Source organism: Ictidomys tridecemlineatus, chromosome 6, assembly GCF_052094955.1.
Source record: "Ictidomys tridecemlineatus isolate mIctTri1 chromosome 6, mIctTri1.hap1, whole genome shotgun sequence".
Lineage (NCBI taxonomy): Eukaryota > Metazoa > Chordata > Mammalia > Rodentia > Sciuridae > Ictidomys > Ictidomys tridecemlineatus.
Window position 1 is genome coordinate 82720358 of NC_135482.1, and position 12147 is coordinate 82732504.

General features: G+C 36.3%; 1 protein-coding gene across 3 annotated transcripts in view; it reads left to right on the plus strand.

Moving 5' to 3' along the window:
* Positions 1-12147, plus strand: part of Itpr2 (inositol 1,4,5-trisphosphate receptor type 2) — a 471319-nt gene that overhangs the window by 312880 nt on the left and 146292 nt on the right. For all 3 annotated transcript variants that reach the window (XM_005328880.5, XM_040280879.2, XM_078015042.1), the window contains 3 exons: positions 5140-5248; positions 5727-5914; positions 11572-11755. In XM_005328880.5, the coding sequence (XP_005328937.2) occupies positions 5140-5248; positions 5727-5914; positions 11572-11755 (481 nt within the window). The remainder of the gene's footprint in view (positions 1-5139; positions 5249-5726; positions 5915-11571; positions 11756-12147) is intronic.

Here is a 12147-nt window from a genome sequence, read left to right on the forward strand (position 1 = left end):
TATCTAATTCCAAGGACTGGCTATTATTGGAAAACATAGGCAATTTATCATTTATTATTTTTACTTTTTTTGTTAGATCTTTATTTTACTTTTGTGGGAAGGTTTGGTATAAAGTGAGAAGAAGTATGTGAAAGGATGAAGTTATAAGCTCTTCTATGATCTGGATAATATTAATACTAGCATGGAGAGCATCAGATACATAAAACTTACACAACACTTTGTACATGCTGGGAACTGTCCCAAATATTTTATGTAATTTTAACTATTTAATGCCAGAGAAACCCTATGATAGTAGGTGATATAATAATTTCATTTGATTGAAGGAAAGAAGGCCAGAGTGGTGAGGTAACTTTTATAAGAGCCCCCAGTGTTTGCAGCATTAAGAACAGAGATAGACGGAAGCCACCCCTTTCTATGATATTCTGAGTGTTACACAGAATAGTTGGAAAATAATCTGATGAGGCTAGAATTGCATAAGAAGAATGTTGCTCATTTGACTTTGGTGTTTATCATTCTGATAGATACTTGTGATTTTATTTTCCTGAAGAAAACTTTAAAATATTGACAAATATAAGCATTATTTTAGTTTATTGCAGGACAGTTCTGCTCCATGATTGATTTTAAACAGTTTATTCTTCTAACAAGTTACAGAGAATTTTTAAAGGGTAAGAAGTAGATTTACTTTTCTTCTTCTTTTTTAATAAAATGATATTTGTTTCTTGGAATAGTGTGATTAAAAGAAGTGAGTAAGATCCTTACAAAGACTAAAACGAAAGTAGATCATAAGGATCCAGGCCTCTACCCATATTAGGTTGTCTTCCAGACACCAACTCTGATTTGACCTGTGCAATTTCAAAAAAAGAGGCTGGATCTTCCCACCTGACAGTTATATTCATTAGGGATGCACAAATGGTATCATGCAGGATCTGTGGGGGTGAGATTAGGTCAGCAAACTGTACTACCCTGGGTACAAACCAGCGCTTCAGTTCATATGAGCTCATGTTTTTCATCCCAATTATAACTTCAACCCCATTGTTAATGAGTCTAAAGGCATCACCTTCTGCTATAATGAGATACACAGGAAAAGCCCACTTGATTCCAAAGAAATGTTTTATTTTTCTTTCCCTTTTGAAAGGACTATTCTTCAGCCATATAGTACTAATTCAACTCAAAGGACTTTCTCATAAAACACACACACACATCATAGGTATTGACCATTTTCATTTCTCATGTCTTCTCCAGATAGCCTTCTTACGTTTTATAAGGAAAAGTAGAGTCGTATTCAGTGAGGGAATAGCTCTTATATCTCACTACTTCTTGTGAGACTAGTAATCTCCTTTACTTAATACACTCCATATGGAAAAGTCTTCAAGGAAGAAAACATGAAATAAAGAGCCATTATAGGTGTTTGTGTTCCAAGAATTAAATCAATAAAAGTCACTATAAAGATAAACACCTGCCATCACTGAATGTCTTTTAAAATTCCTGGCACAGAGCATTTAGGACATGTTGTTCACCGTGCACAGGTCAGTCTGTTCCATGAGCATGGCTTAGAAATGCACGTGTGCATGTGAAACCTTCTCAGAGTCAACTACTGTGCTTACTCAAGACCTAGCACAGGGCTCATTGTAAACTCTTGGAGAGGAAGGTTATATCTTATTCTCGTAGAATAATGTCTAAAATAATCAGCACCTAATGAACATTTGTAGAATGAAGAAAATAGGACCTGTCTATTAGTAATGATGTGAGCCAAAAAAGGCATAGAAAACTTTAAGAAATGATCACATAGTTCAGTTTGTTAAAATATAATGTCTGAAGACACAGACCATTGTCAAGTTCAAGTGGGGGGTAAATACATGATTCCGTAACTTTGAAGCCTAAATGATTAGAATAATTATTATCTCTTTAAAATAAATAGAAATCTATAGGAAACCAAGTTTAACAGAGAATGAAAATTGACTTTGAGGTGCCTGTAGAATGGCAGTCAGAGATGAGAAAATCTAAGTGGAAACAGATTGAGCAGCTTAAGAGAGCAAGGTCAAGGCTGGAGGAGACACAGTTGGCCTTCAGATCTGCAGAAGCGATTGCACAATCAAGGATCAGATGAAATTGCAGATGGGGAAGGGAAAACAGAGAGGCAAGCACAACAAAAGAAATGAGGGCAAAGCTTGAGAACCAGAAAAGGAGAGACAACCAAAGCATGAAAGAGAGAAAGAGTGATAAGAGACACGTGTCACTACATAAATTGAGGTGTGCTTGGGGGAGGGCTGTACAGGAATGGGAAATGGCTTGGATTTTGTAATCAAGAGTAGAGATTAGATCAGCTGCCTTCCCTGCAGGATAGGAGTGACACCTTAGTAGTTACATTAATTTAAATAGTTTAAACAAGTGTGGGTTGTTTTTTTTTATATAATGAAGGAACATTTTATTATTAAGTATACAGGAGTCAAAAAGTTGATTTTTTCCCTAGAATTATTTACAAATATAACTAATTTAAAGTACATATTTGGTGAAAGTTTTTATTATTTTATTCCAGTATCTATAGATGAGCATTTTTTCTTTATTAAATTATTTATTTTTTCTAATTTGTTATACATGATGGCAGAATCCAATTCATTTCATATTACACATATAGAGCACAATTTTTCAAATCACTGGTTGTACACAAAGTGTTTTCATACGATTCATGTCTTCATACATATACTTAGGGTAATGATGTCTAACTTATTCCACCATCATTCCTACCACCATGCCCCCTCCCTTATCCTCCCTCCCCTTTGCCCTATCTGAAGTTCCTCCATTCCTCCTATGATCCCCTCCATCACCATTTTGAGTCAGCATCCTCATATCAAAGAAAACATTCAGCCTTTGTTTTGGGGGGATTGGCTTGCTTTACTTAGCATTATGTTCTTCAACTCCATCCATTTACCTGTAAATGCCATGATTTTATTCTCTTTTAATGCTGAGTAATGTTCCCTATCCATTCATCTACTGAAGGGTATCTGGGTTGGTTCCACAATTTAGCTATTGTGAATTGTGTTGCTATAAATGTTGATATGGCTTTGCCCCTATAGTATTCTGTTTTAAGTCCTTTGGGTATAAACCAAGGAGTGGGATAGCTGGGTCAAGTGGTTGTTCTATTCCAAGTTTTCCAAGGAATCTTCATACTGCTTTTCCAGATTGGCTGTACCAAGTTGGTGCAGTCCCACCAGAATAGCCAAAGCAATCCTTAGCAAGAAGAGTGAAGCTGGTGGCATTACTATTCCAGACCTTAAACTATACCACAGAGCAATAGTAACAAAAACAGCATAGTATTGGCACCAAAATAGACCTGTAGACCAATGGTACAGATTAGAGAACACAAAGACTAACCCACATAACTACAGTTATCTTGTATTAAACAAAGGCGCCAAAAAGTACATTGGAGAAAAGACAGCCTCTTCAAAAAATGGTGCTGGGAAAACTGGAAATCCACATGTAACAAAATTAAACCTCTATCTCTCACCATGCACAAAACTCAACTCAAAGTGGATCAAGGACCTAGGAATTAAACCAGAGACCTTGTGCCTAATGGAAGAAAAAGAAGGCCCAAATCTCCATCATGTTGGATTAGGCCCCAACTTCCTTAATAAGACACCTGTAGTGCAAGAATTAAAACCAAAAATCAATAAATGGATTGGATTAAAACTAAAAAGCTTCTTCTCAGCAAAAGAAACAATCAGTAAGGTGAATAGAGAGCTTACAGCTTGGAAGCAAATTTTTACCCCTCACACATCAGATAGAGCACTAATCTCTAGGGTATATAAAGAACTCAAAAAGCTAAACACCAAAAACCAACCAAACAACAACAACAACAAAAACCAAATAACCCAGTCAATAAATGGGCCAAATAAATGAACAGACACTTCTCAGAAGAAGATATACAATAAATCAACAAATATATGAAAAAAATGTTCAGCATCTCTAGCAATTAGAGAAGTGCAAATCAAAACTACTCTAAGATTTCACCTCACTCCAGTCAGAATGGCAGCTGTTAAGAATACAAACAACAATAAGTATTGGTGAGGATGTGGGGATAAACAAGTATTCTTTAAATAGTATTTTAAGACCATTTTTTCTATTAAATTAATAATAACCTCTAAAGAAGATTTGGAGTTATTGTATTTCTTTTTTTTTCTGTTTTGGTACTGGGGAGTTACCACTGAGCTAAATCCCAGCCAGCCCGATCCCCCCACCCGCCACCTCTGGTTATTTTCTTGCTAAGTTGCTGAGACTGGCCTCCAACTTGCTCTACTCCTGCCTTAGCCTCCTGAGTCACTGGGATTTCAGATGTGTGCGTTAGTGCCTGGCTGTGTTTCTTATACATATGAAAGAAATTATATTTTAAAATATTACATATAAAACATTCTATAATCAGTACAAAGTTAGAGACTTAGGAATTTTTGAATTGCATGTTTTATAAAGAAATGCAAGGTCTTTTGCCCACTGTCTTTTGAGTAAAACTTCTTATAGTCTGAATACAATTCATTGTTTTATCAAACTTAATTTTCTGAGTGGCTGATGTATGTATACCCAGCTTTCCCCCAACTCTTTTAATAAGCTTTTCTAACTAAGTCTTTGTGTTTTAATTCTTGGGGTGTGTGTCATTCTGTGTTATCTTTAGGAACTATTGATATTCTTACCAACACTGGGACCTCCAGTTTTTATAGTATTTGTGATTTTTCTGGTACAATCTACCATATTTTATTTTATTTTATTTCTGGGATTAGAAAACTTATATTTAAAATTGCTTTATTGAGGTATGGCCAGCATATAAAAATATTTATATTTAATATATATAGTTTGATGAGTTTAGTTAGGGTAAATCTGTGAAACCAACTCTACAGTCTAGGTCATAAGCCCATTCATCAGTTCCAAATTTCTGCCCTTCTTCATTTGTTATAAGAAGTAAAATTATTATTTTGGTACATATTTATGATTTTTTGCCTCAGAAAATATTATTGGATATATAATTAAGATATCCATATCTCAACACATCTTCCATAAAATATACCTTATGTAGCATTTTAATATACTGAGATTTTCTACTTTCATTAGAAAAAGACACAATAACTAACACTTTTTCTATTTTCTTATTAGGGTAGCATATTAAGAAAAATACTCCTGAATCGATACTTCAAAGGTGATTATGGAGTTGGTATGAATGGACACCTGACAGGAAACTACGCCAAAATTGCACAAGTGGGAGGTGAGGCTTCTCTGTTTTTTCATTTTAGGATTCTCATGACATTTTTTTTTTATGTCAGTCTTTCGTATTTCACTTGAATGGCACAAATATAATATATTCATTTAAAAAGCACTCTTAAAAACCTTTGTGCAGTTTGGGGTTCATGAAAAAAACAGATTTGAACATTGTAATTGATTTTGTCTTGTGATTTTGAAAAAATAAGTAAATCAAGTGTGTAAATAAAGGACAAAAAAAGCTATTTTTTTTTCTGTTTTCTTAAGAAAAAAATTTAATCACACTTAAGTACAGGTGTCTGACCTTTATCCAAAAGTTCCATTTTTATACACCTTTGGTAATTTTCAACTCAGTTTCCATTATGTTGAACTATGTAGGAAAAAAGGCTCAATGTTAAATATTTTTTATGTTGTAAGGATTTGAAAACATTGCATGCTAGTGTGTCTGCAGTTAAAGTTTGTTTGTTTGTTTTTCCTAATCACAGGAAGCTTTTCTGGACAAGATTCAGATAAGACGGGGATTTCAATGTCTGATATCCAGTCTCTGCTGGATAAAGAGGGTGCATCGGAACTTGTCATTGATGTTATAGTAAACACCAAAAACGACAGGATTTTTTCAGAAGGCATTTTACTTGGCATTGCTTTGCTTGAAGGAGGAAATTCACAAACACAGGTGCCTGTTTATCAATCATGGGCCTTACATTTGTTATTTGTATTTCTTCTTTACTTATCATAGCAACCAACCAACAAACAAAAGGAAGAGCCTCACATTTTCCTTATAAATTTATTTAATTTGATGTAAAAGCTACAGAACTTCACAAATTATTCCATAAATCAGAACATCCTAAGAAACATCAGTCTGACATTAGACCAGGAATTCTGCTACAGTGAGCGATCTGCTCACCTGCACACAGAGGATCTGACCACCTTCTCTAGAAGGTACACACTTCCCTTGGAAACTCCTGCCAAGTTGCACACAGGCCTCTCCACGCCCACAGGCAATCTGGCTTCGCTAGCCTGGGATCTAGGAAGTGTTCCCAGAAAACACAGGCTGCCCTCTGGCCTTGCTGCTGCTCAGTAACCTGATCTTTCTAGATTTGCCTGGGTGAACAAGCAAAAACGTAACAACTGCAACTCATTGGAGTCCGAAACCCACTGTCCCTCTTCACAGCAAGCAGAAGCCACATCTGATTCAAATCTTGGATACTTTGCTTTAGCTAGCCATTGAATATGTCGAACAACAGGAACTTCACTATAGGACACATCCAATGGTGAAGCTTTAGGAACAGAGGCCTCATGAATAGCAAATGGCACAGTGACAAAAACAAAAACAAAATCATCTCCAAACAATGATATTTCTTAGTGGGGGAAAAAAGAAAAGTGTTGAAAGTTCCCGTGGTACTAAAGCTACAGCACAGATTCCTCTGAGGGAGGTTGAAGCAGGAGGTAATGGAGGGATTTGAGTGGATTTTCTTGGAAATTATCTCATCTTCTCCTACCAGATATTCAGCTGGGAGTTTCTGAATAATTATCTAGGCTACTCCATTAAATGTAGACATACAATAGGAGTGAAGGATTTCTTGACATCTCTAGAAGTGATTCTTAGGCTTAACAGGATGTTCTAGAATCCTCTGTCTGGACCACTGAGGGTTATCAGACGGGATCATTCTTCATCCTCTGTGCATATTTGTACTTACTGATGTCTTCATATTGTTGGAGAATAAGCCAACACCAGTCAGAAACTGCATATACCACTTTTTCAATTCCTGGCAAGGTGGATAAAGATTTCCTAGATTCCTTCATAACCAAAACATATTTTAGTCCTTATTTTCTTGACATTTCTGTGGCACTTTGTCACTGGTGACTTTCGATTTTCTTCTTGAGACCTTTTTCATGCCTTGGTCTTGGGATACCCCCTTCTCCAGCTTCTCCTCCCACCTTCTACCATTTCTTCTTAGCATTCTGTGAAGATTCCTCTTCCTCTGATTAACTCCTGAATCCTGACATTTCCCCCAGTTTCTTTGGACCCTCCTCTTTTATTCTACTTGATCCCCAACTGAATCTCATTCATGTTCACATCTTTAATTTCTGCTCTATGCTGATGATTCTCAGTTCACTCACTGAAGTCCTAGATGCTGCATCTAAGTATCTTCCAGAGATCTTTACAAGATGTTGAACAATATCTTAGGCTCAACACATTCCAAATGGAATCCACTATTATTCTCTACATGCCCATTCCTCCCTGTGCATTGTCTCTTTTGATGACTAGCACTGCATCTATTAAGCTGTCTACACAGAAATCAAAAGCCAGCGGCTGGGGTTGTGGCTCAGCAGTAGAGCACTCACTTAGCATGTGTGAGGCACTGGGTTCAATCCTCAGCACCACATAAAAAATAAATAAATAAATAAATAAAGCTTTGTGTTCACCTATAACTAAAACAAATATTTAAAAAAGAAAGAAAGAAAGAATTTCAAAAGCCAGCCTTCACCTTAACTTACCCTCACTCACCCTCACTCTTTCCTGGATATCCCAGGATGATCAACCTCTGTGATTCTGTCCTCTTAACATCTTTCATATCCATGCTTTATTTTCAACCCCTGCTTGTCCAACCCTCCTACAGATCCTTCTTATATTTTAATGAATTGTGAGGAGAAGCCTTCCAAGAAGTATCCTTGCTTCTAGTTTTGCTCTTCTCCAAATCATTCTCCCTATTTCTTCCAAAGATATCTTTCCAAAACCTGTTATTGCCTTGCTTCTGATCATTACCTGCCCTGCAAAGGCAAACTCCCTACTCTAGTCCATCAGAGCCTTCATGATTGAATCCTGTCAACTTGTCTAACTTCCCACTTCCCCCCTCTGTTCTTTCTCTTTCACGCCAGCTACACTAAACTCTTCAGCTCCCCAAATATGTTATTTTTCGTGCTTTCTCTTCACCTCCATAGATTTCTCATGGAAGCCTTTTCTGACTCCATGTCCCTTTGGGCGGAATTGATTGCTAGTTGCAGAAGGGCCCTCTGTGACCTGCAGACATCTTTAGCGGTACTGCCACTTTATTGGGCCACTTCTTGTGTGCTTAAGACTCTGTCTAATAAATTAAAAATCCTTAAAAGTTGAGACCACATGTTCTTCTTTATATCTGATATTATATCTGACTCTATCTAAGAGTACAATAAATAAATGCTCAGGAGTGAATGTATCTACAAATGGTCCCAGTCAAATTCTTCCTCATTCATAGTTTCTTGTCTGGCTGGGGCATTTGGCAACTGCTCCCTTAACTGAACTTCCCTAGCACTGGTTCTTTAATTCTTACTTGCTGCTTTGCTTGTGCTACCTTGTTTTTTTTTTTAATTTTTTAATTTGTACTGCACCCTCTCTAATAAAATTCAACTTCTTAATATAGAAGATCGGGTTCTATTCTTTGTATCTATAGTCTTTTACAGCTATTTAATGGATATTTGTTGATGAAAGAGTATTAAATTACATTTGTATGTAACAAGTTTCTTATAAGATGACCTATGGCAATCTCATTTGCTAGGCTTCCCCCTGGTCAGGTTCTTCAATTAAGTACATCATTGTGTCACCTAAATGTCATCTGTGTCCAGCTGGCCTCAGAGGTCTAGTTGATATTAGCTGGAATCCTGAACCCTGCACTATTATAGACTGAAATGCATCCCTCCCCAGGCTCCTGCCAATCCCCTGGGGGTTTTACATTCTCACTGTTTCCTTAGTCACCAGTGTCCTGCATTTTAGTTCATGGATTATCTTGGCAGCCCTCCTTCTATTATTGAGATATGAATCAGAGCCCCCTTCCTTAATTTCTACCTTCCTAACTATATAAATCAATTCATGTGTTTAACATACTTTATTAAAGATTGGTTGGTGGATGATAGAAGAACTCACATTTCAATTTCAAATACTAATCATAACAATAGGAAAGAGAAATATCTACTAAATCCCAGGCACCACTCTTGGTGGTTTGTATTTATTGGCTAATTCTCCAACAACCCACAAAGCAACATGAATTCTTACAGAAGAAGAAACAGATAGTTCCAAACTCACACAGCTACTTGGTAGAGTCAGGATCTGAACTCATGCAGTCTGACTCCAGATTCTGTAATCTTAGCCACAATAAACATCTCCTTTCTAGAAATAACCTTCTATATCCTCAGCCCTGGAAGTGTCACTGGCTGACTCACCTTGCGTCATACCCTTGTCCTCTCTTGTGTTTCTAGTTCATTATTTCACTTCTCTTCTCAGCCCTTCCATTTTCAGTCTGCCTCCTCTTCTTTGGGGCCAAATCCTTCCTCTGTCACACAAATGTGTTTATCTATTACCTTTGGCTCCTAAAAAGGACCTGGCTTTCCCCCTTATACACTCTGCAGCTCCCTAAGATACTTTCCCAAGCAGAAACAATATCTTTATTGTTAAATCCTTACCTGTCTGTTGAGATTATAAAATTGTCTATGAAACATACTTTAAATTTTCTTAAACTCATGCTGTTCAGGATTGTAGAACAGTGGGTTTTAAAAGGTATTGTCTATGTAAATGATCTATTGTTTTGAGTTTATATTGCTATTTTATAATTTAGTGGTTTGGAGTCAATATCTAGATTTAAATCCTTGCTCTACTACTTACTCATTATGTAATATTGGGCAAATCACTTACCTTTGCTAAATCTCATTTTATTAATCTATAAAATGGCAAAAGAGCACCTGGTGCATCACACTGTTGGACTAAAGGTGCCCATGATGTGATATGAGTGAAAGCTCTACATCAACTGTAAAACCCTGTTTCAGTAGAGCCACAACATTTCCATATCTTCTTTACTAATATATTGGGACCTCCTTCCACCTTCTAACCATATTGTCTCAAAATTTTAGGGCTTAAGCTTCAGCTTAATTTGTGGAACCACAGAGATCTGTGAACACTTTGTTTATCCTTTGAACCAACAGAACCAGCTTGGCTGTTGGGCTGCAGTTGCTATGGTTACTGTGACTTTTGGCCTGCTGCCTTGGGGGTTGCTTGCCCTCCACTTGGGAGCTTCCTCTTGTGTGGGTGGAGTAGGCATCTCATGCTTCTAAATTCACTGTGCATATGTGCATTGCCACATAGAAAATTGCAAAACCCGATGCCGTTGGAGTCTCACATGTCCCAAGACCTGCAGGTCATGGTTCCAGGCACTCCTTTAGGAGAGCATATCTGAAACAGTCAAATTCCCCAAAATGGCCTGTTTAGATTTTCTTATTTTGGACTATGGACAGTTCTCCTTCATCTAGAAATCATTGTTTATATATATATTTTCTTTACACTACCTCTTGTTAAGCTTACAAAAATCTCTTTTTTTTATCATTATAGTCACATGATTATTATCTTCATTAAATTTTTGCTATATTTCTCTTATTTATGTTGTGACTATCTCATAGATTTATTATTAATAGTTTATAATTTCTCCACCCATTTCAAATTCTACCTTCTCTGGAGTATATCACCTTTCCTATCTCTTACCCCTTTTTCTGAATACTTTCATAAGACATTGATCAGACAATGATTAGAGTACGTATTTCTAAGGCTCAATATTTCCGCATCTTACTAAGATAATTTTATCATATTTTTGATGTTGAATCCTTTCTACATCATTATTCACTATAGAGCAGGTTTTATTTTAAGTTGGATTTGTCCTAGACCCCATGTGAAGCAATGTAACTAATGAGTACTGAAAAAACTTAGTGCCTATTTATCAGTAGGTTCCTATGAGAGAGGTTGTCATGGTAACCATTCTAAATTAAATGTACTGTAATTTAGATAAAGAGAAAAATAACTCTTCATAACTTAATATAAGCTCATATTTTAAACAGGATAAACATTGGACTTATGGATTTTTTTCTTAAGATTACAAACCCATGAGTGCAGGGATTGTGGTTGCTTTTCCTTTTTTGTTCTATCTTTAGTGCTAGGTAGAGCTGGCACACAGTAGGCATTCAGTAAATATGTGTTAAATCAAGGTGTGACTTTATAAAAAAATAAAAATCAAAAACTCTTTTCATACAACATCTTATAATAACCTTATAATTTAAAAAATATAATCGGTAAGAATAACTGAAATAACACATTAAAATATGTTTTTAGTAGAAAGTGCTAAGTAAATAACTAGCTATTATTAGTTCTCATTAACTAGTACAAGAGACTGAAAGGCTGTCAATTTATGAAGTAATAATGGGTAGCATTTTAAATATGTGCTTTTATCTGTAATGCTTATGTTCACTTCCTGCATGAAAACAACTATTCTTCTCCTCTTGGGTATTGATATCTTAAAATATGTTTTCTTGCAGAGTTCCTTCTACAAGCAGTTGCATGAACAAAAAAAGTCAGAAAAATTCTTCAAAGTTCTTTATGATCGAATGAAGGCGGCTCAGAAAGAGATAAGATCAACAGTGACAGTGAACACCATTGATCTAGGGAGCAAAAAGAGGGATGAGGACAGTGAGTTGATGACATCCGGCCCACGAGTGAGAGGTAAAGAACTCTTTGGCTCTTGGGGAGAAGAGGGTGAGAGAAGAGACGGTGATGTAGCATTTAAACATCTCTTGTCCTTATAGTCTCCTTTATCTTGGCCTAATAATCGCCTCTGTGGCTCTGAACGTGAACTTCCATCCATAAAGAGTTTTGGTCATGGGCCTTGCAGGAGCAAACTTAGATGAGGTTTAATCAGTGTGAAGCAATCGGTGACATGAGAACTCTTTGATTTTACTGTGGCATGTGTGGTACACAACAACTGCCTGAAACCTTTAGAGTCACCATGAAAATTTAAGATTTGGAACAAAACTGGTAGCATTAAACTCTATCTAACAAAAGAATCTTGGTATTTAAAATAAAAAAAATTATCACAATATTAATTACAAGTCATA